Genomic DNA, 24725 nt, shown 5'->3' on the forward strand with positions numbered 1-24725 from the left:
CAGAGGTCATTCCTGCCTCTGCACTCAGGGATCACTCCCTTCTGGCTCCTGGGAGGTTTGGGAGACCCTGTGGGGTCCCAGGGACTGAGCCCAGGTTGGCTCCATGTGAGGCAAGTGCCCTGCCTGCTGTTGCTGTCTCTCTGGCACCCCTTCTGGGTGACTCCTATCAAACCACACCACTGATGCCAAGGGAATGGAGCTGAGAAGCCCCACCTCCCGAAGGGCACATTCTTGCAGTCACTGAGCTTCCGTGTGGGCCCAGCCTAGTGCAGGGGCTGTGGTGGAGGGCACAGGAATCTGGCCCCAGGCTGCCTTGCTTTTGCTGCTTCCTGGCTGTGTTACCTTGGACAAGTGACCTTAACCTCTCTGTTGCCTCCATTTTTTTTGTTGTTGTTGCTTTTTGGGTCACTCCCAGCAATGATCAGGGATTACTTCTGGCTTTGCACTCAGGAATTACTCCTGGCGGTGCTTGGGGGACCATATGGGATGCCGGGGATAGAACCCGGGTCGGCCGCATGCAAGGCAGGTGCCCTACCCGCTGCATTATCGCTCCGGCCCCTGTTGCCTCCATTTCTGTCCCTGTAAAAGGGCAACATGAGCGGCCAGAGACATAGTACTGGGGTTAAGGGCCCTGGCCTTGCACACAGAGTTTGATCCCTGCACTAGATACAGCACCCCCCACCCCCAATGCCCCCCACGAGCATAGCATCAGGAGTGTTCCCTGAGCACTGAACCAGGAGTGAGCCCTGAGCACCGCAGGGTGGGGCCTCAACACAAAACCAAAAAAGGCAAAAGGCAACAGAAATTAACGCCTGAGACAGGGCTGGCTCTGACTGAGTCGGATTGCACTTAGATCACGTCTGCACAGAGTAAATGCTTCCTCCACAGAATGGGAGCTGTGCCGTCACCGCAGGCAAGAGCCTTGATTTCATCCTCTCCGGAGAGAGGGACCAGAGCTCCTCCACCCCAGTGTTGTTATGAAGATTAAATGAGATAATGCAAGAAAAGTGCTTGGCACGAAGAAGAGCTCAGTGATGCTCGTTTCCTTCCTTTGCTCTCTTTGCCTGTCATTTGGACGAGCCGAGGCACAATTGGATTTGTGAGTGTTCTGCAGGGCCCAAGTTTCCTGCCCGGCTCCGCCGACCTCCCCCAGCTCCCAGGCCTCCTCGGAGTCAGCCCGGCTCGCTCCATCCTCCGGCGCCAGCCCCACTGTCCTGCCACTGAGCCTGTCTCCAAGCAGGCCTGCACTGTCGGCTCCTTCCAGGGCCCGCTGGAGCCCCCGTGTCCCTCTCAAGGCTTGGACCGGGACCGTGCCCCGAGTTCAGCTGTGTTTGGTTTCAGAAGGGCTCTCACTTTCCCAAAATAGGCAACGAGAGAGGCGGCTGCCTGGCCGGGCGCTGACTCACTTTCCCCAGACCCACTTTCTTTTCCCAAACGCGCTAAGTAGCATCCCTGCAGCTCCCCGGCCTGGCTCTGGGCACTGGTGGAGAGTCCAACCCCCATGGAGAGGGGCACAGCCTGGCCGCCGCTCGCCGCCCTCCACCACTCGCCCCTACTCCTGCCCCTCACTTCCTCAGCACAGTTTTCTGGGTCCTGGTTCTTGGCCCTGCTCCCCGCCCAGATGTGTGTCCCGTTTACTGTCTCCCTGCCACGCTGCAGGTCAGGCAGGAAATCCCTCTCCCAGAGCACTCACTTGCCCACCACTAGCTGTAGGTTCTGCTCCTCCCAGGTCCCCCCACCAGCACGTCCAGGCTGGTTTGTTGGGGACACTCTCCGTGACCCAGGAGTGGACCTTGGCTTCTGCTCTCACAGCCAGACGGGTTCCAGTTCCTAAACACGGGTTAGATTTGTCCCCTCTCCTCTCTCCTGAGCCCTCCCGCTTACAGATCGCATGGGATCTCTGGGGGGCTGGGGAGGTGGCACAGGGGTGAGGGCACATGCAGAAGCAGGCATCCGGCCCAGATTTGAGCCATGATCCCCTAAGCAGTATTAGGTACTGCTCCAGAGGCACCAAGCACTGCCAGGATCGTCCTGGTGGTCTCCGGCACCGCAGAGCTCGGGCAGCACCCCACACTCAGACCCTCACAGGTCACTTTCCCAAAATAAGCAACAAGCTAGGCGGCCGAGATTGGCTGAGAATCACCGACCCGCCCACCTGATTGGCCGGGAATCACAGACCACCATCCTGATTGGCCGGGAGTCACCCATTCACCCGCCTGATTGGCCGAGAATCATCAACCCGCCGACCTGATTGGCCAAGAATCACCAAACTGCCAGACTGATTGGTTGAGCATCAACAACCGCTATCCTGATTGGCTGAGAGTCACCGACCTGCCCGCCTGATTGGCCGGGAATCACTGAACCTCCCACCTGATTGGCTGAGAATCACTAACCGCTGTCCTGATTGGCCGAGAGTCACTGAGTGGTCCTGACCCCCCTGAGCACAGCTGTCATTCCCCCCACCTGAAAAAGACACTCTTGCCTCCTTCAGAACCTTCCACCCTCTGGGATGAGGGTTCCTGACCCTACACGCCCCCTCCAGTGTCTCCCCACCCCCTACCCCTGAAGGCTGACCTGTGTGTGTGCCGGGTGAGCCCTGAGACCCGAACACGGGAGACCCCCACTGAACCCCTCTGAGCCGCGGCTGGGGACCCGCGCGCCCCACACGCATGCGTCCCCACCAGGGCCGAAAAAAGCCCCATGCAAGGAAATAAACCCGGGGCCAGGGTCAGCGGGAGAGCGCTTGCCTGGCATACCTGGGCCTTGGGTTCGATTTCTGACACCACCACACCAAGGGGCATGGAAGGGAACAAACTTACTGCCTCGTCTGCCTCGGCTTACATCACCCTCTTCCTTCCTCTTTGTTTTCTCTTTTTGGGTCACACCCAGCGATGCTCAGGGGTCACTCCTGGCTCTGCACTCAGGAATTACTCCTGGCGGGTTTTGGGGGACCAGGAGGGATGCCGGGGGATCGAACCTGGGTTGGCGTGTGCAAGGCAAATGCCCTACCCGCTGTACTACCACTCCGGCCCTTCCTTCCTCTTATTGCCAGCCCAGTCTCCCTTTCTTTCCGGGGGTGCTGGAGACGGTTGTAACCTCGTGTGTCACGATGGGGGAGAGAGGCACCTTCTGTTTGTCCGCGTAAAGAAGATAGAGTCCCAGGGCCAGGGTGAGGTGCTGTGGGACTTTTCTTTCTGCAAAGGGGGCGGCAGGCCACAGGAGTTTGGGGACCTTTGCTGACCACCCTTATCCTGTGTGCACTTGCCCTGTGGCATCCCGCTGCCCTCATGCCTGCTGCCCACCAAGGCTGCTTAGTCCTGCCCTTTGCTGGCGGGGCAGGAGGCAGCAAGGGCTCCCACCTGGCTGATGTGACCCCTTGCTCAGTTCCTCTCTCCTCTCCCGGACCCTGAAGACAAACTCCCCTGATGTGTGTGGGAGGGAGGGCAGGATAACCTCTGGGGACTCTACATGCTCCCAGCCCCCAAGGCAAAGTGGTACCTAGGAAATGGCAACTAAGTGAAGGAACAAATGAACAAATGACTAATGGGCTCAAAGCGCCATCCGCACCTTCCTTTTAGTTTGGCTTGGCTTTGCTCGCGGGCCACACCCAAGCCGTGCAGAGGAGTTACTCTTGGCTCTGTGCTACGGGGGAGGGGGTGCTCCCTGGGGTACGAGGGGGAAGGGGAGGACCAAAGAGTGCCAGGCTCCAACCAGGCCCCCGATTGGCACAGTGTGTGCTCAGCCCACTGAGCTGTCGTCCCTCCAGCCCCATAAGCGTCTTCCCAGGAAAACAGTTGTCAAGGGCAAATATTCTAGTAAAAGACGACGTGTTCTTTATGAAGGCTGAGTAATCCAAGCTACGCAGCTGAGGGTGTGAGGGAGCACGGGGTCCCTGTGCTCTCTCACATAGGCTGGGGCTGAGCTAGCGAGGAGAGTGGCCTTTCACTGCCTGGGCCACCATCTGCCCCTGTGACAGCTCAACAGGAGCCCTTGGCCACAGGATCTCCCCAGGTCTCTCATCAGTGGCCGCCCCTGCTGCTCCTAGTGGACCCTGGGGCTTTCCCGAGCTTCCCACTCCCACCCTCAGACCCAAGCCCTCCCCGCTGCTGCCTTGGCCTCCCTGTGCCCAGAGTTTGCCGGCCCCTGGCTCACATCCTCTCACCAGCGTCATCTTAGCAGCCCGAGTCCATCAAGATGGTGAACTGATTCTACCGCCCTGATCTGCGTTTCCCCCTCCCATAACTGTAGTCTGTGCCAGGCTCCACCTGGGATCCCAGGAGGGAAGGGCCTGTGCCTATGTGGGTGGGCACCTCCAGCCGCCAACACTGGAGGCTAAGCAAGTGTTCCTTGGAAACCAATCATAAGCTGGGTCTAAGCTAGTGAGAAGAGCTGCCTTTCATTGACTGACCACCTTTTTTTTTTTTGCTTTTTTTGGGGTCCCACCCAGCAATGCTCAGGGCATACTTCTGGCTCATGCACTCAGGAGTCACTCCTGGTGGTGCTTGGGGGACCAAATGGGATGCTGGGAATAGAACCTGGGTCGGCCGCATGCAAGGCAAACGCCCTCCCCGCTGTGCTGTCGCTCCAGCCCCGACTGGCCACCTTCTGTGCAGGGGACAGCTTCTAAGCTGTTGTGTGGTCACTGATGCTCATTTGGCCGTCAAGCCCCCCTGACGGAGTGGGCAGAGTGAGGGGCTGCTGTCGGCCTTGTAGGAACCTTGAGTCGGGAGTGGCCTCCTCCCCCCTGAACTCTCGCTCACCTGGATTCACCTGCCCCATTGTACACAGCAACCAGCAGGCGCTTCTGTTCGTCTTCCTCCTTCACGGGGCTGCAAAGCAAGTCTGAGGGTTAGGGAGGTCGAAGGGCCAAGCTGAGGGACAGACCCACGGCAGCCGCCTTTGCAGAAGATGCAGGTAACCTACAGGGCCAAGCACAAGGAATTGATGAAGCAAAGCAGAGCCCAGATTATGTGGGAGATGAGTCCTGATGGCCACGAAGCCACGGAGGTTACAACAGAATGTCACAGAATGAGTCCGTTCTGCACACGCGTGCATGCGCGCACACACACACATACACACACACACACACACACATCCTAAAGAAAATCAAACAAGGCACACTGGTGAGCTGTAGAGCTGGGGTTGAGAGGGTGCAGGGTGGGGGGTGTCCCTGTACCTTTTGCTTAATATTTTCTAATTTTCTACAATAAGCAAAATTACCTTGCCTAGTGAGGAAAAAAAACCCAAACATCACTAAGAGAAAAATACAAAATGTTCCATACCTTCCTATGCGTCCCAGATCAGGGATGTGGGAAAGAAAAAAAAAAAGAAAGGATAGCATAGAGGGCCCAAGAGGGAGTACGTTGGGTAGGTAGCTTTACTTTGCACATGCCTGGCCTGGGTTTGATCTCTGGCACCCCATGTGGTCCCCAAAGCACCTCCTGGAGTCATTCCTGAGTGCAGAGCTGGGAACAAACCCTGAGCACGGCCAGCAGTGGCTCCCAAACCAAAACTGAAAATAAACAGCCACAAAGCAAACAACCCCCCTGGATGCGCCTTCCTCTGACAGTGCTCTCCAAGGTGAGGACCGTTCTGAATTAGCCCCGTTTTACAAAGAAGGAAACTGAGGCTTTTAGAGCTTAGCGAGTTTTTTAAAGAGGAGGACAAGAAGGGGAGGCAAAAACATCCTTGGGCTTCGTAAATTCCTTCTTCAAAAGGAGAACACTTGGCCCAAAGCACAGAGGGTATATCACTGGGCACTGAATCGTGTGAGAGGCTGATGGAGGGGGCCCTTCTCGAGGGGACCTCCCTGCCAGGCTGGGGACCACGGATGCCAGGTCACCAGGGAGTGAGGAAACAAACGCCTCCATGGAAGCCAGCCCAGCTCAGCTGAGGGCCGGCACTGAGAACCACCGCAGCAAAAACCCCTGCCCGCGTGGGGAGCGCCCGGCTGCCCTTACAAGAAGAAGTGCTCATGGAAGGCTGGGTTCCTGCAGTCGGTCACCGTCTGCGTCTTCTGGCAGCGGAGCTGGGGGTCCTCGGGGATCAGAGAAATCTGGCAGGGAAATCAGAGAAATCAGAGCAGGTGTCGGTCGGCCCCAGACGCTTCCCGAGTCTCAGGCTTCCCAGGGAAATCCTTTAGGTCAGCATCTGCCGTGGCGGCCTCCGGCAGCTGTGGGCACAAAAGCCAGCCATGCCGGCCAGGGGCAGGGAGTGGACGCCAGCCTGGGGCCTCGGCACGGGTGGGGCCGGGAGGGCTGTCACAGGCCCAGTCAGAGACGGGGCAGGCCTGACCATCTCAGGCCGACAGGTTCCTCTCTCCTGAGCTCCCAGCCGTGGCTCTGGGCTGGGTCTCCCCAGACTCACGAGCTTTCTCTGCCCAGCTCCCAAGGCCAGGCTGGCCCCCCGCCAGGCCGCTCCTTGCTTGCATCTGACTCCCAGTCCCCACTCTGATCTGTCAAGGGCTTCGAAAGTGTGCAGTGGTCACTCTGGGGGATGCCGGCCTGCAGTAGATGCCACGGGACAGGACCTTTCCCTGGAAGGAGCTTCCTCTGGACACTCCCTTTACTCTAACCCCCCCAAAACCCGGCCATCCTGCTTCCAGTTATGCATGAGGAGAGGAGTGAAGATGTTGCTTTCTTCGTGGGGGTGACATGGGGGGCAGGGGGAAGGGTTTATCACACCCCAGCAGTGCTCAGGAGTGACCCCTGACCAACCCTGATAGTGCCCGAGGGACCGGATGCAGTGCTAGGGATTGAACCGGGGCTGGCTGCATGCAAGGCACGCGCCTTACCCCCCATACTGTCTCTCCAGCCCCAGTCTGTGGCTGTCCAGGAGAAGGTTCGGAATCATCTGTGAATTTCCACCCTCTACACTCTCACGGGTGCTTATGGAGGAAGCCACATATCAGCTCTTGGGACAGGGGATCGAGGTCAGAGATTAACTGATCCCGGTTCAACCCCACGTGGCCCCAAGGACCGCCGGGGGAGGCTCTGAGGGTCCCTGAGTGGCTGACGGTTCCCAGCCCTGCAGGGCCCACGCAGCAGCTCACCCTCCCCATCCCTTGAGCCGTCCACTCTGGTTGGCTGACTTTCACCAGGACTGGGCCCTGATCCCCCTGAGCACTGTTTGGGAGTCACCCCCAGCTCCAGCCATCCCCCCCACACACCCAAGGCAGATTTTAATTCTTATAGAAAGCCCTCGCAACCATGGGACACTAGCCCAGGGGCTCACTATCACTGGGCCTCAACGCATGCCCAGTGATGATATAAGGGCCTGGGGACTGCCACCTCCCAGGAGGTGCTGGCACCTTGGGACTCAGTCCAGTGACCGAGCCCACAACCTCCACCCACCTGCCGACCATCACGTACCTTCACGTAGGAGTCGCAGACGCCAGGTGCTTTGCTCGTCAGGCCTTTGCCTTCCATGACTAGGGCGAGATGGGATGGCAGAGTGGGTGGGCGGGGTCCCCCTGCAGGCTTGGCCCCATACTGATGTTGGGCGGGTCTCCCTCGCTGGTCTCACTGTCTCTGACACACAGGCAGCACCCTCCCGGCGGAATGCCAGGGCATCTGGACTCTCACTTAACCGGGGGAGGGGGGCTCCCACATGTGCTCAGGAGCACTGGAAGCCCCTGCGGTGAGTCTCAGGGGGTCGTGAGGGTCTGAGGAAGCGGTACAGCTCAGGCCCCGCGGTGCCAGGGATCCCTGGGCACCAACTGTGCTCAGACCCTTCAGGGTTGCACCCAGAGATGCTCTGAGGACCCGGTGGTACCAGGGATCAAACCTGGGTGGGGCCCATGCTAGACACACACCCTAGCCTCTGGACTATCTCCCGGCCCCCTCAGTGGCGGGAAGGAGTATGGGGTGGAGCGAAGATGGAAGGAGACAGTAAACTCCCCCCCAAAGTCCCAGATGCACAGCAGGGACAGGGCTGGAGAGGCTGCCACGCTGCCAACTCCCTGCACCCAGCCTCTTGGGATGGGGCGCCGGGCTGAGAGCGCCCCCTGCTGTCCTGTGTTGGCAGACAGGCCCCAGAAGGCAAAAACATGGAGCTCCAAGGCAGACCCAGCAAGAAGGAGCAGGAACCCAACCCTACTGCTCACTAGCCAGAGAAGCTGCGGCAAGTGACGTCCCCTCCCTGAGACTCCATCTAACGTCTCTGGGTGGGTTATAAGTGATAAGAACATCCACATGTCACACGGTAGTTATGGTAACTCAGTAAGAAAATGTGAGGGACGGGAGTGATAGCACAGCAGGTAGGGAGTTTGCCTTGCACGTGGCTGACCTGGGTTCGATTCCCAGCATCCCCTATGGTCCCCCAAGCACTGCTAGGAGTAATTTTTGAGTGCATGAGCCAGGAATAACCCTTGTGCATTGCTGAGTGTGACCCAAAAAGCAAAAAAAAAAAAAAGAAAATGGTTGAAGAGACAGGGAAGGAAGGAAGGAAGGAAGGAAGGAAGGAAGGAAGGAAGGAAGGAAGGAAGGAAGGAAGGAAGGAAGGAAGGAAGGAAGGAAGGAAGGAAGGAAGGAAGGAAAAGAGGAAGGAAAGGAGGGAGGGAGGGAGGGAGGGAGGGAGAGAGAGAAGGAAGAAAGGAAAAGAGGGAGGGAGGGAGGGAGGGAGGGAGGGAGGGAGGGAGGGAGGGAGGGAGGGAGGGAGGGAGGAAAAAGGGAAGGGGAAAGGAAGGGAAAAGAAAGACAAGTACTCAGCAGAGGGTCTGCAGAATGAGCAAGCTTGGCTAAGGGAAGGAGTAATTGAGGCACAGGAGAGGTGGGAGCAGGAAGGCCCCATCTCTTTGCTGTCTTCCTTTCTGTCGGGTTCTGAGGGTGCCCTGGGGTGTCTCTGGGACAGCTCTCTACTCCTTGCTCCTCTCGGGGTCTACGGCATGGGGGGGGGAGGTGGGGGAGTGGAGCCAACCGGGAAAGGATGCAGGGCCTGAGCCTGGGGTGAGGCCAAAGCAAACTGGCAAAACAAATGCAGGAGTGGAGGCCAAGAAGAACTTTGCAAAAACTGTTTGCACAGCTGGAGGCTGGCTCTGGCGACAGAGAACACCCTTCAGCCCGCGCTGCTTGGGAACCTCACCTTGGCACCCCCCAGGCCAGGACAGCCCTGGGGCGGTGCCAGGGGACAGCTGGTCTACTCTGCCCGCTCTCCTAGTGCCCGCATGCACCATTCCCCGGGAGGGGTGTGGTCCTGGGGGACAGGTAGGAGTCTGATGAGCCCCTGGGATTCTCCATCCCCTCCCCCACCCCCTGGTGACACAGCCCCTCTCCCTGCACCCCCACCCTGTACTGCTAGGGAAGAAATGTCCTGAGCAGGCCAGAGTGACACAGGGTGTTTGGGACTATGATGAGGACACAGAAGAGGAAGCCAACAGCCAGGTGGCACAGGGTGTTTGGGACTATGATGAGGACACAGAAGAGGAAGCCAACAGCCAGGTGGCACAGGGGTGGTTTTTTAGAGGGGGAAACGGGGAGTGAGGCGAAATGAGCCTTAAAGTCCTGAGTCTCGATGGTGAGTATGGCAGGCAGGATTCTTGCAAAAGCAGAGCAAGGAGGAATTATTTTCCAAAAGGAACTCAGAAGTAACTGTAGGCTATACCCATGTACATATAGGCTATGTTGTTAGGCGCGAGTGATGTCTCAATAAATAAAGGGGGGAGGGGACTCAAGCTTTTCTTAGATCTAAGGGGCTGTGGCGCAAAGGCCCAGAGACATGAGCAAGGAGGAGGCATCCAAGGAAGCGTGCAGAGGACGGGAAGGCGAGGGCACGGAGGGGCAGCAGTGCGCTGGGACCATAGCAGAAGCTTCGTGACTCGATGGGAGGAGGCCAGATGGCCAGATGGACCAATGCAGCACTAACTCCCCAGTGGCACACAGGACCTCCTCACCAGGCCCCCAATCAATGCCGGGCCCCCTCCTTTGCTGTGCCCAGTCGAGGGAGATGGACCTTCAAGCACATCTTGCTTTCTGACACTTGGGTCTCTGCACTCATGGCTCCCTCTGTAAGGAATATCACGCCTTGCCTGCTCCCTTCAGCCAAGCTCATGTCTGCTCCTCCTTCCGGTACATGTGAATGCTTGATACTCTTCCCTGCTATTGGTGCCACCTAGACAGAGCTAGGTGCTTCTCCTAATGCCCCAAGCCCTAGTCCGGAACCAACACCCCATCACTGTGGAGGCATTTATGGCTATCTATCTTACTTGACCGACACTTGCTTGAGGGTTGCCACATGCTGGGCACTGACCTGGATAGTGTGCTAGCATTAATGCATGTAATTCTTACAATAATCCATAAAGTAGGTACTGTCATTTCACCTAGGAGAAAACTGAGCTGCTTAAGTTTGCTCAGCAAGTATGTGACTAGAGCCAGAATTTAGCCCTAGAATCTTTCTAAAGTGTCTGAACACCACCACAATATTCTGCCAGAGATGGATATGGATGGATGGATGGATTTATGGATGGGTATGGGTGGGTTGGTCATGAATGTATAATTTGGTAGGCGGGTGGGCAGTTGGATGGATGATGGATAGATGTATGGGTGGGTAGATTGGTGAATGATATATGAATGGATGGATGGATGGGTGGATGGATGGGTAGATGGATGAGTGTCTGGGTGAATGGACTTATGGGTGGGTAGATGGATGGATGGGTGGGCATTTGGGTGAGTGGAGCGTAGTAGATGATAAATGGTGGATAGTTAGATAGGTCGTTGGATGGATGATGATAGATAGGTGGATGGTTGGATAGGTCATTGGATGGATGAATGGTTGGATTGGTAGGTGGATGGGTATATAGATGGATGGATGATTTTCTAGATAGATGGATAGGTGGGTGGATGGGTAAACAATGAATGGATGGATGGAGGGATAAATGGATAAATTCATGGGTGATCTGTGGATGATGAATGATTAAAAGATCATAAAGAAGAAAGGAGGAAGAAAAAGAGTGGGAAAATAGGGAATCTCTTCCATGGCCCTACTCCCTGGGGACCAACAGTGGTGCAGAAGTTCCCAAGGCAGGAGCAGTTCCAAGCTGCAGGAAAGCCTACTGCACACACTCCATCTGCATCGGAGCAGACCTGGGGCCTCTAGAAAGAAATCTAAGTAAACCCTCCCCTTTTCCCCATGGATATTATGCAGGGCACTATTCAAAGATGAGAACAGCAGCCCTGTTGCATGCTAACACTGTCCCTCGCTCCAGCCTTTTGCTGGCATACCCGGAATTCAGCCCATACTCACTGTGAAGCAGTAGCACCCGGTCCTGGGCCTCGATGGACAGTTTCAGCTGACCTAAGGAGACAACCACAGGGAACCTCATCTCTGGGTTCGGAGGAGAGCGGAGGCCAGTGACGGAAATGCTTCTTATCCATGCGAAGCAACTCAAAGTTCTGTGCAGTCTCTGAGGTGAAGGGGGTTCAGAAGTCTGAGTTCAGAGGAAACCTCGGCCACCACCGAACCAGGTCTCTGGAAGCTTAGCGGCATGGGGACAGGCGGAGTGCCTGCCCTGCTGAAGGCCCAGTACACAACCAATGAAATATGGCTCCTGCAGTGGCCAGAGAAACAGGCCCTCTTCACAATTGACCTCACAGAGAAGCCAGAACGACTCCTGCAGTTGATTGCCCCAGCTCCAAAGCTCCTGAAGCATGCGGCCACATATGCAGCCACACAGAACCTCCAAATGCCACAGAACTGATAGCCCAGCGGAAGCACAGAAAATCAGATGAAAAAATTGGGTAGAAGCACATTTTTCTCAGTAAGTAAGAACAATAATACAGAAGGTCCAACAAGCTCCTAAGGCCCAGTAAATCCTCAGGCCATGAGATTAGCAACACCATTATGAGACCTGTGCTGTGACAAGCAATAAAAAGTAAATCATTTTGTGCCTCCTAAGGCAGCAGACATAGAGGACTTGGTGGGGCATGGGGGTGGGAAACTAGGGACATTGGTGGAGGGACTGGAGTTGGAATACTGCATACCTGAAACAACTGTATTGTGAACAACTTTGTAATTTGGAGAATGAAGGGTCCACACTGCTTGGTCAGGAGTATGGGGAGTGGGGGGAGGGTCAGCCCAAACCCTCCAGTTTGGGAGGTCCCAGCTAGCTCTGGGGAGGCAGTCACCATACAAGGATGCAGGATCAATGAGTTAGGGGAAAACAGAGAGAGAGAGAGAGAGAGAGAGAGAGAGAGAGAGAGAGAGAGAGAGAGAGAGAGAGAGAGAGAGAGAGAGAGAGAGAGAGAGAGAGAGAGAGAGAGAGAGAGAGAGAGAGGGAGGGAGAGAGAGAGGGAGGGAGGTCGGTCAGCTGGGGCAGAGGGATCCTTCAACATCAATGCTACCTTCTTCATAGAATCCTGACACTCCAAAGAAAAAAGGAGTTTTCCTATGACCTTGGATGATTGGCTTTCTGCTCAAAGTGGGCTCCAAAAACTAGCAGCATCAGAAGCGTTTGGGAGTTAGAAACTCTGAGTCTCGGGTGCCCCCCCCAACCCCAACTCCAGGTCTACTAAATCTAAATCTGTGATTGGGAATGATTCCTGGAGAGCAGCCTTGATTTCTGGGTGGTAGGGCCCTGTTCCCGAGCACATTTCGAAGCTGGAGAGAGCCCTCTCCAGCCAGACACAGTGCGGAGGTCACAAGGGAATGGCAGATAAATGTGACTCCAGAATATTTGGCAAACGTCTGTCGCAACGAAATGCATCACAAACCAAATTAAGAGACGACACAGTAGATAATTAACCAAAGGACATGGAACTAGAAAGCCAGAGAAGACAAAATGGCAAATCAACATAAAAAAGTGCTTAACCTCCCAGAGATCTGGGGCATGCAAATGAAAATGCCAATAAAAGAGCATTTCCCACAAATCTGGCAGATCCAGGCCAGACAGCAGCCACTGCTCGTCGAGATCCAGAGCAGGGGCTCCCAGTCTGCTGGAGGGAATTTCTGTCAATACCATTGAGATGAAAATGGGCACATTCTGGAGAGATTGTATGGCAGGTAAAGCACCAGCCTTGCATGCAGCCCGGGCAGGTTTAAGTCCCGGTACCACATAACTGTCCCAGGAGCCCTGCCAGGGCTGAAAGCTGAGCACCACGGAGTGTTACCCCCATGCACACCAAAAGGCCTATTCGTTCACCTGCAAATTCTACGTCCAGGTAAGTATCTCGGACAGAAACTCACCACCTGCATGCAGTTTTGCTGAAACCAAGGGGAGGCTGGAAATGGCAGAAACTGCCCTCAGTGGAAAACCGGGAATGAACTAGCACTGCGGGGGGCACCCCCATGGACTGTCGCAAGGTGGGAAGGGGGGCTCTGTGTGCCCCTGCCTGGGAGCATGGCAGAGAGCCGTGTTTCCTTGGAGAAAGCCAACTAGTTGAACAACACACAGGGCATCTCTTTGTCTGTGTCTGGGAGTCTGTGTCGGTATGTGCGTGTTCCGGAAGGGAAGGGTTCAAACCGGTGCTCCTCACCCCCCCAGGGGAGAGCAGGAGATGAGGGAAGGAAGTCGAGAGGCATTTCATTCATCCATCAGAATGGATGCTTCGACAACATCAATGCAGCCGGGGTCTACATCATGTCCCGCCGCACGGCAAATCAAATCTAAGGAAACTAGGACGGAAAGAGGAGAGAGGAGGGGAGAGCAGGAGGTGGGCTGGGAAGAAAGGGAGAGAGGAGGAAAGGAGGAGGGGGAGGACATGAAGGCCATTCAAGCACCAGGACTGGAAAGTGGTGAAGAATGAGGGACCAGGAGCTGGAGTGAGAGTACAGAGGGTGGGGTGCACGCAGCTGACCCGGGTTCAATCTCCAGCTCCCCATATGATCCCCCCAAAATCACCCAAAGTGATTCCTGAGCACAGAGCCAGGAGTAATCCTTGAGCATAGCCGGGTGTGCCCCCCACTCCAAAATTTAAAAAAAGAGGGGCCAGAAGTGGTGTGGGGCAGGGCGCAGAGATAGTACAACAGGTAGGACATTTGCCTTGCATGGGGCCAGCACAGGTTCTACCCCCTAGAGTCTCCTGAGCACTGCCACAAGTGACCCCTGAGAGCAGAGACAGGAGTTAGCCCCGAGCACCACTGTGTATGCTCTTCCCCGCCCCTCTCCCCCCCACAAACCCACCCCAAACAAAAGACTCTGAGCTGGCGAAGGACTGGAAGGATGTAGAGCATGTCTCCTGATAAAACATACAACAAAGGGGCTGGAGCAATAGCACAGTGGGTAGGGCATTTGCCTTGCACACGGCCCACCCGGGTTCGATTCCCAGCATCCCATATGGTCCCCTGAGCACGGCCAGGGGTAATTCCTGAGTGCAGAGCCAGGAGTAACGCCTGTGCATCGCCAGGTGTGACCCAAAAAGCAAAATAAATAAATAAATAAATAAATAAATTTAAGGTTATGGGAAAAGGAACGCCAACAGCAAAGTTGGGTAAGACACTCAAGGGGTCTCAGCAGACTCAGAAAGCTGAGGAATTTCTCAAAGCTCCCAAGCAGACAGATGGAAGAACAGATGAGCCGACTGAGGAACGGGGGTGCTCAGAGACCCAGCGACCAGCTCCCGAGAGCAGCCGCCCAGCAGGCGTCCCAGCCACCGCGGGGCAGCTGCAGCCCCCCACCCCCCACACACACCCAGGGCCTGGCTCCTCGGGTCCACACACCCAGCAGCTGGCTGGCATCTGCTGCCCAGTCTCATACTGTCTGCAGAAAACAGATCTTTTGTTTTCCCCATCTCCTCGGCTTCTAATGAGAGACAGAAAGGAGGCGAGAGTGAGCCCCGGCTGCACCCGGACTGCCACAACAAACAGAAAAACAGAGCAGAGGCCCAGCCAAATAAAGACATTCCTGAGCCTGCTGCCTCCAGAAGCGAGGCCTCCTGACTTCCTTCTGCAAACCAGACTCCGGGCACTTACTTCTCCGGAGCAGCCCCAGCCGCTCCCCGAGGCCGCACCGCCCGGGGTCATCTGAGGACAGTGATCCTAAAGCCACCGGGCTGGTATCACAAGGAGTCCACAGCTACCTGCTGCCCTCAGACCCTGTCCAGCCCGCCCGACACCTCCCCTCCCAGAAACTCGGGGGGTAAAAGCACCCTGAATCACTCAGTGACCACATCCACACCCCGAGCAAACGCCCGGGCTGGCTGCCTCTCACAAATTAGCCCATCATCTTCCTTCAAGCTGCTCATCAGTGAAGATGCTCTATCGAACAAGGGCGGGCGTGAATGTGGGCTTTATCCACACTGTACAGCATTAGGCTTGAAAAGCACAGGGAGGGGCCAGACAGATCTCTAGCATGTAAGGTGGTGGCATGGCATGGCCACCACCCTATTTGAACCTCACGTAGGGTCCCCCGACTCCCACTGGGAGTGGCCCCCTAAGCACAGAGCCAGGAGTAAGTCCTGAGCACGACCTGATGCGGCCCCACACCAATAACTAAATAACTAAATAAAATTAAAATTAACAACATACGGAAACCCAGGGAACACAGAGTAGCCAAAACAATCTTTCAAACGAGGGACAAAACCGAGGGAGTCAGTCACACTTCCCGGCCCCCAGTGGCGTCAGCAGCCACTGGCGGGAGGAGAAACTGGACTCCAGGGAAGAGCACGGAGAGCCCAGAGGTGCAGCCCGTGGAATGGTCAATCCCATGGTCCACAAGGGCACCAGCACCACCCACTGGCCACTCCCAGGCATTTCCACGAATGATGAGGGGGCAGCTGGAGTGCCACATGCCCAAGGATGAAGCTGGCCTCTCACCACACGTCTTACGGAAATGAACGCCGCAGGTATCAGAGGCCGAAGTGTGCCCGTCAGCCACAGCCACGGCACAGCGGGGAGAGCCCTGACCTTGCACTCGCTGTCAATCAAGGCTCCATCCCTGGCACCGCGCATGGCTTCCCCAAGCCTTGCCAGGAGTGATCTCTGAGCACAGAGCCAGAAGCAAGCCCTAGGCAGCCCCCCACCATAATTTTAGAAGGTGAGGGGTGGGGAGGGAGAGAGAAAAGGAAAACATTGGGGTCAATCTCTATCATCTTGGATTTGGCTGGGGTCAGAGAGATGGCAAAGGGGTTAAGGCGCAGGCTTTGCATACAGAAAAACTTGGTTCCATCCCCAGTACCACATGGTGCCCCAAACATGCCCAGCTGTAGTCCTGAAGGACATTGAGCCTCCCCATGTGTGATCCTGAGCACGGCGGGGTGGCCCCGGGAATCCCCTCTCCCACAGACCCGAGCGGCCCCTCATCCTCAGTCCATGCACTGAACTGCATGGGTCCAGCTGAGAATTGCCAAAAGGGGCTCCCAAACCCCCCTGACCCCATTTGGGAGGCCAAAAAAAATTTTTTTAAATTGTCCATGTCAAAACCAAAAGAACTAGCAACAAAAGATAAGATTAGATTTCATCAAAATTTAAAATATTTGAACTTCAAAGAGCAGGAAAGTAAATCTCTATAAAACCCAGAGACAAAGATTTATAATCCAAAGGTTATAAAATTTCTCTTCGGATCCTGTCTGGGGTTGCAGCAAGACGGGGGAGGAAACAGATCAAAGCCCCCCATTATAGAAACAGAACATATTTTCATATATTATCATATATCTGACAAGTAAAGAGCAGAATATACAAAGGAGGCTTACAACTCCTTAATAAAATGATGAATGGCTGTGTTTTAAAATGGAGAAAATATCTGAACTAAATTGTGTCCAAAGAAGAGACACAGGGTCAGAGTGACAGTACAGTGAGAAGGCCATGGCATCTGCCTTACACTTAGCTGACCCAGGTTCTATCCCCAGCACCCAAGCCCACCAGAGTGAGTGCAGAATCAGGAGTAAGTCCTGAGTACTGCCAGGTTTGAACCCCAAACTGAAACAAACCAAAAAAATGATATATTTGGGGACAGAGAGATAGTACAGCAAGTAGGGCACTTGCTTTGCACTTGGCCATCTGGGGTTCAATTCTCAGCGCTCCATAAGGTCCCCGAGCCCGCCAGGAGTGATCCCTAAGTGCAGAGCCCGGAGTAAGCCCTGAGCAGAGACAGATGTGGCTCAAAACAAACAAACAAACAAACAAACAAACAAACAAACAAACAAACCCAGAGAAGAGGTACATAAAAGTCAATAAAATTATATTAAATATCATTGATTATCTGGGAAATACAAATCAAAACCATAATCAGATATCACCTCACACCCCCAGAATTGCTATGATAAGAAAAAAAAAAGCCTGACTCAGCTACCTGCAAAAAAAAAAAATGAACTCTGAACTCTGTCTAATGCCAAGCACAAAAGTCAGATCAGGGCTGGAGCGATAGCACAGTGGGTATGGGGGTAGGGCATTTGCCTTGACGACCCAGGTTCCATCCCCAGCATCCAATATGGTCCTCCTAGTACCGCCAGGAGTAATTCCTGAGTGCATGAGCCAGGAGTAACCCCTGTGCATCGCCAGATGTGACCCAAAAAGAAAAAAAAAAGTCAGATCAAAGTGGATTAAAGACCTCAATATCAGACCTGAATCCATAAGGTACATAGAACAAACTGTAGACAGAACCCTCCATGACATTGAAACTAAAAGCACCTTCAAAGATGAAACAGCACCTATTACGCAAGTGGAAGCAAAGATGAACAAATGGGACTACATTAAACTAAGAAGCTTCTGCACCTCAAAGGAAACAGTGCCAAAATACAGAGAGAGTCCACGAAATGGAAAAGAATATTTACCCAATACCTATCTGATAATGGGTTAATATCCAGGATATACAAGACACTAGTAGAATTGTACAAGAAAAAAAATCTCCAACCCCAACAAAAAATGGGGAGAAGAAATGAACAGAAGCTTCCTCAAAAAAGAAATACAAATGGCTAAAAGGCACATGAAAACCTGCTCTACATCGATAGTCATCAGGGAGATACAAATCAAAACAGCAATGAGATATCATCTCATAGCACAGAGACGGGCACATATCAAAAAGAACAAGAACAACCAGTGCTGGTGCAGGTATGGGGAGAAAGGAACTCTCTTTCATTGTTGGTGGGAATGCTGACTTTTCCAGCCTTTTTGGAAAACAATATGGACATTCCTTCAAAAACTAGACATTGAGCTTCCATATGCACACTTTGAAATGCACACTTCTGGGAATATATCCTGAGGATGCAAAAAAGCACGGTAGAAAAGACATCTGCACCTATATGTTCATTGCAGCACTGTTCACAAGAGCCAGAATCTGGAAACAACTCAAATGCCCAAGAACAGATGACTGGTTAAAGAAACTTTGGTACATCTACACAATGGAATACTATGCAGCAGTTAGGAAAGATGAAGTCATAAAATTTGCTTATAAGTAGATGGACATGGAGAGTACCATGCTAAGTGAAATGAATCAAAAATATCATTTGCAGAATATAAAATAACATAATATGAGACTGACACCCAAGGACAGTAGAGACAGGGCCAGGAATATTGCTCCATGGTTGGCAGCCTGCCTCATGAGCTGGGGGAGAAGGCAGCTGGGATAAAGAAGGGGTCACTAAGTCAGTGATGGTTGGAGGGATTGCTCAGGATGGGAGATGTGTGCTGAAAGTAGATAAAGGACCAAACGTGATAGACTCTCAGTATCTGTATTGCAAACCATAATGCCCAGAAGTAGAGAGAGAGAGTATGGGGGAAATTGTCTCCCATGGAGGCGGGGGGAGGGGAGAGGGGATATACTGGGGACATTGGTGATGGAGAATGTGCACTGGTGGAGAGATGTGTGTTTGAACATTGTATGACTGATTTTCAAACATGAAAGCTTTGTAACTGCATCTCACAGCAATTCAAACATTTAAAAAAAGTAAAAAAAGAAGTAGTACAAAAAAAAATGTCCGACTATGGCAAGAGTTGGTGAGGTTGCTAAAGAAATCAAAACCCTCTGACTTTTCTGTGCAGCATATGAAATGCACACCCACTCTGAAAGAGCTTGGCAGTTCCTCAAACAACTAAACATGTTGTAGTTATTGCCTAATTCAGAAAATTTGCTCCTATGTGTATACCCAATAGAACTGGAAAACATTTATCCACACAAAAACATGTACAGGTATGCTAATAACAAGCACTGTTCATAATAGTGAAAAGAGAAATAATCCAAATGTCTAGCAACTAATGAATAGATCATTAATGTGGTACAGCCAAAGAAAGGAATACTATTCAGCCATAAAAACTGTAGGGTTGATACAAGCTACAGTATGAATGAACAATGAACACAGATGCTAGGGTCTAGAGAGATAATGCAGCCAGTAGTTCACTTGCTTTGCACATGGTTGACCCAGGTTCAATCCCCAATACTCCATATGGTCCCCTGAGCCTGCCAGGAATGATCCCTAAGCACAGAGCCAGGAGTGCTGGCCACTGCTGGTGAGGTCCCAAAAATACAAAAACAAAAACAAAACAAAACATGATACTAAGAAACCCATCACAGAGAAGCACACCTTATGTGATTCTGTTTATATGAAATATTCAGAACTTGCATCTCCAAAAAAACAGACTCTTTAGGACTGGAAGGAAAGGGATTAGGCATGGGAATTAGGGTGTAAATAAGGGATATATTGTCTTTTTGAAGGTAATAAAAAACAATGCCCTAAAATTAAAAGTAACCAGGCTAGAGAAATAGTACAGAGGGTAAAGCACTTGGCTTGCATGCAGCCCACTCAGGTTTGATCCCTGACACCTGACACAGTCCCCTAAACACCAGAAGTGAGCCCTAAGTGCAGAGTCAGAAGCCTGAGCACAGCCAGGGGTGACCCCCCCACACACACTAAAATTAAGGAAAACTAATAATGGTTACACTAAATACACAAAACCCTATTTAGCTGAATACCTCTATTAACGTATGTAAACTGTATCTCAGTAAAGCTCTTTTTCAGCATGCTAACAGCTACACAGTACACCTATCATGGTTTCTCCAAGTGCTATCACTAATAAAGAATCACTGGGGCTGGATCGATAGCACAGCGGGTAGGGCGTTTGCCTTGCATACGGCTGACCCGGGTTCGATTCCCAGCATCCCATATGGTCCCCCAAGCACTGCCAGGAGTAACCCCTGAGCATTTGCCAAAAAGCAAATAAATAAATAAATAAATAAATAAAAGAATGACCAAGGCCCAGTGAGCAATTTCTCTTCCCAGCAGCGAGACCACCTCCTCCCTTAAGAGCCCAGGGGAACCCCATTAATATGACTTGAATGTACTTTTATAGGCAGCAGGAGGTTGGACCCCAGAACACAAGCAGCCACACACTACCTAGACCTCATGGTCCACTTCCCTAAAGGGAACTCAGCTCAAAACAACTTGGTGTCTCGAAGCTGACAGATGCCACCCTCCCCTGGAAGCATTTGTGCTCAGGAAATTACTAGCTAGGCAGCACCTTCGTCTGGTCTGCCCAGGGCGAGCCCACTGAGGGAGGGTTGGAAGCCCAGGGCAACTGGCTACTCTAGCAAGGTCTGTGAAGCCAAAGGAAGACAGCGAAGGCTGCAGAATGGGGCGGGGGGCGGGGCGTCAGCCAGTCCCCCAGACAGACAGCACCTATTGTCTCAGACCCAGCCAGGCAACAAGATACCTCAGGGACTTCCTACAGTGATGGATTGTGAGGGTCAGAGAGATGGCATAGGAGGGAAGGCACTTGCCTTGCATGTGTCTGCATCAGCCATGACCCGGGCTGGCTGCACAGGTCTGATCCCCTGAACACCGCCAGGGGTCCCTCCTGAGCACAGAGCCAGGAAGAGTCCTTGAGTACCACAGGACAGGACAGGAGCAGAGAGAGAAAGAGAGGCCGGAGCAGTCGTACAATGGGTAGGGTGCTTGCCTTGCACGCAGCCAACCTGGGTTCAATCCCTGGCATCTCATATATGATTCCTGACTGCAGAGCCAGGACTAACGCCTGAGCATCACCACGTGTGTCCCAAAACAAACAAACAAAAAAATGAAAAAAAAAAAGAAGAAGAAGAAGAAGAGGAAGAGGAGCTACAGAAAGTTAGATCACCAGCTGCCAGGTCTAGCCCGCTGGGAAGAGAGCCAGGAATCTGTCTTGGATCGGCTCCCCCGGTGCCTCTGTTCACTGACCCCACTTGTAGTCATGGATCACAACCCTTTTCATGACCAGACCGTTCAAGGAGCAAGTAGCCCTTGTCAGAAAACAGTTATTACAGCCTAAACTAAGAAGCAGCCTTTTCCAGCATCCGGAGAGAACTTCACCCACAGAGCCGGGCTCCGTCCCCCAGATTCCAGCCCCGCCCTGTACACTCAGGGTGCCGTCACTGACGCCCACCTGCCCCGGCCTGGGGCATGGCCAGGCCTGGTGTCCACGCCCCTCCTCCCCAGATCTGGCCTGGAGATTAGCAGTGTGGCACAGTGGGGGAGTGTTTGATCGCCAGCACCTCTGAGTGCAACAAAGCATGCAGTTCCCCCAGCACTGGAACAAGGGTGTGACCCCCCGGGAGCCATGGGCACAACAAGCACCACCAACACCGCCACTAACACCATCAGCAAAAAAAGTATGGACTGAGAGCAAGAAGGCAGTCACATCATACAGGATGGGAAAGAAAAAGGTTACAGAACTGTTCGTACAACATGGTCTCAACACCCGACCTCCCCTCCCCAAACACATGCACAAAGTGAGGGAGGGTATAATCTCAGATGGAAATGACGGTCTTGAAGACTAATATTAGACCCGATTTTGACTTTGCTCTTTTTACTTATTTTTAATTTAATTTAATTTAATTTAATTTAATTGTTCTGCTTTTTGGGTCACATTCAGCAATGCTCAGGAGCTCAGAAGCTTCTCCTGGCTCTGCACTCAGGAATTACTCCCGGCAGTGCTCAGGGGACCATACGGGATGCTGGAGATTGAACCCAGGTCAGGCAAACGCCCTCCCCGCTGTATGACAGCTCAGGTCCTACTTTGCTCTTTTAACAAACTTTTCAGCCATAAACACATCTTTCCATGACAGTAGGAAGGAAAAGCACTGTCACTGTCACTGTCATCCCGTTGCTCATCGATTTGCTCGAGCGGGCACCAGTAACATCTCTCATTGTGAACTTATTGTTACTATTTTTGGCATGTCGAATACACCACGGGTAGCTTGCCAGGCTCTGCAGTGTGGGTGCGATACTCTCGGTAGCTTGCCGAGCTCTCCGAGAGGGGTGGAGGAATCGAACCCGGGTCGGCCACGTGCAAGGCGAACGCCCTACTGCTGTGCTATCGCTCCAGCCCAAGGAAAAGCAATGAAATACATATTCACTTTTGTTTGGGGGGTGGTGGCTAGAGTTCGGGGGCCATACCTAGCAGTGCTCGGAGATCCCTCCTGGCACTGCTGGAGGGACCATACGTGATACGGGCTCAAGCGAGCACCTTAAACCTCGACTCTCCAGATATTCACTTTGTCACCGGGGCACAGCTAAAGTCGCCAGGCCCCGCTGCTCCAACTCCAACCACTCAATCCATCAGAGGAAAATTCCTTATTCACAGAGTCCACGTCCCCTGGGGTCAGCAGGGCTGGGCGGCGTGACCAGACGATGCAGGGTCCTAGCCTACAGCACAGAGCATGCAAGCATGAGCCCTGGGAAGCGCTGGCCACACGGTGGCCAGTTAAGGGCACTTGGTGCTGACCCGCTGACCCCGCCAGTGAGCTCCGTATTGTCAGACCACAGGCTGACGCTTCCCCCCCTGCCCCATCCCTGGCCCCAGAGAATGCAGTAGGTCATGAGGGGCCAGGGGCATGCAGAACTAAGCCTGAGGACAGCTGGGTCAGGACTCAGGGGAGCCCTGACCTCCTTGGGGGGCTTTGAAATCTGAGCAAAGTCCAGTTTTGTGCAGTAGTGGCCGCCCCTGCCCCCCCAAAAAAAACTCATCAACAATCATGTATGAGGCTAGAGCAATAGGACGGCAGGGTAGGACGCTTGCCTTATACCAGGGCCCATCCCCAGCACCCCAGAGGGCCCCCACCCCCACCCTGAGCCCCACCAGGAGTGATCCCCGGGCCAGGATGCAGCAGGCAGTCCTGAGCATCACTGGGTGTGCCCCCCCCAAATAAAAATAATGTTCAAAACATTCGGGTTCGACAAGCCATCAGACGGCTGGAGCTCTGGGGCCAACTCTAGCCCTGGTCATCCCGGAGGCCTCCCTGGACGCCTCTGAAGTCTCTGCAGCGGACAGGACAGCAGAGCCGGCCAGGAGACAGGGCTAGGAGGAACTGCACGGGGCTGTGCTCCAGGACACGACGGGGACCTTTCTCAGGCTGGCTTGGGTTGGCCAAGACTGAAGGGGTAGCTCTGCCCAGCTGGCACTGGGGGGAGCCCAGGCCTGCTCAGGGGGAGGGCCTGGGAACCGCCTGTCCACTCACTGTTTTCTGTCTCCAACCCCTGGGCAGCCCGGCCACCCTCCGGAGAACGCTTCTCCTGCAGGGAACCCTGGAAACTGCCAAAAGCAACCTCACACAGGTTCAAGTGCCACCCCCACCCCATCCCAGCGCCTAAAGGAGAACCCCCAGCTCCTAAGGGTGCCCAGCAGGACAGTGGGCGAGAGAGGACAGGGGAGGCCAGCGACCCCCTGTCGTGCCATACCGCTCATGGTCCCCCGGGGCACAGAACTAGGAGTAAGCGCCTCCACTCAATGTCGTCCCAACCCCTCCACACACGCCCCCCCAAATAACGCGCAACCAGACTGATTTAACCCTGAGCTGCCCGCTCATGGGAAATGCAGGAACATGAGCCAGGTTTGATGAGTGCAGCCAAGGGCGGCGGAATCCACAGCGCCAGCACACGCCCCCCTCACTCCCACCCCCTGCCCCCCCGTAGGTGCCCGCGAAGCTAGTGGGGTTTGCCAGGCGGGCTACTGCGCCCATCCTGGGCAACCACCACCGGAGGAAGAAGGGGCCGGAGAGGAGAAACAAACGGCTGGGGGCAGCCCCCTACCCCACCCCCGGCCGGCGGGGTGGGCAGGCACTTACCGAAGGTGGTGAGGTAGAAGGACAGGCCCGGGTGGGCGCGCCGGCTGCCCAGGGAGACGCGGTGCAGCGTGCGCTCCATGGCCAGCGCGGACACCTGTAACCCGACGCGCCTGTGTTGCTCCCAGTAACCGGGGCAGCAGGTTCTCCCGCCGGCCCGCGCCCGCCCGGGTCTGGTTGGCCGCGCCGGGCCGGGCGGGAGGCCGGGCTGCGCGTTTGAACGCGGCGGGCGCGCAGGGCCCTGATTGGCCCGCGCGCGTTTGAATGGGGCGCTGTCCACCTGACCCGCCGCCCCTTCCCCGCCGGCCCGGGGGCCAGTCCACCACCACCCGCACCCCCGACCCACCGGGCTCCTGGCTCCAGGACCGCCCCTGGCACGCAGGGCCAAGCCCCGTGGCGTGCCCGCCCGCCTCCCCCAGGCCGGCAATTAGCCCCGGCTCTAGCCGGCTTTGAAGCGCAGACCTGTAATCACGGGACCCCAGCGAGCAAGCGCCGGGAGCCACCACCCGGCCCAGCGCCCCAGCGCAGTGGAGTTGGGAGACGCGGTCTCTGTTCTCTCTTCTCCGCGACTGCTCGCATCCCCTTTTCCTTCCCGGTCCGCTCCCGGCGCCTGCCAGAGCATCCTCTGGGTAAGAGCAGACTGGCACTGATCCTCCCCACCAGCCTACGGGGGTGCCTCCCCATACCCCCACCCCAGGCACAGGAGAACAGCCCCCCTCCCCCAGCCCCGACCAAGTCCCAGCGAGTGACAGAGTAGCAGGTGTGTCCC

At 54.5% G+C, this 24725-nt stretch overlaps 1 protein-coding gene and 1 non-coding gene across 2 annotated transcripts in view; one reads left to right on the forward strand and one right to left on the reverse strand.

Annotated features, from left to right (window-relative positions):
- The window catches only part of LOC101541401 (regulator of G protein signaling 3), a 75718-nt gene extending 51660 nt beyond the window's left edge, over positions 1-24058 (reverse strand). The window contains 5 exon segments of the mRNA XM_055139753.1: positions 4761-4829; positions 5961-6055; positions 7371-7429; positions 11239-11289; positions 23960-24058. Of these exon segments, the coding sequence (XP_054995728.1) occupies positions 4761-4829; positions 5961-6055; positions 7371-7429; positions 11239-11289; positions 23960-24038 (353 nt within the window). The 5' untranslated portion in view covers positions 24039-24058.
- On the forward strand, positions 16383-16510 carry LOC129401007 (small nucleolar RNA SNORA26). Its single transcript, XR_008628037.1, has one exon. It is a non-coding gene; the product is annotated as a small nucleolar RNA SNORA26 (small nucleolar RNA).
- Positions 24059-24725: the final 667 nt, after the last annotated feature.

The sequence above is a fragment of the Sorex araneus genome, chromosome 1 (genome assembly GCF_027595985.1).
Source record: "Sorex araneus isolate mSorAra2 chromosome 1, mSorAra2.pri, whole genome shotgun sequence".
Classification (NCBI taxonomy): Eukaryota; Metazoa; Chordata; class Mammalia; order Eulipotyphla; family Soricidae; genus Sorex; species Sorex araneus.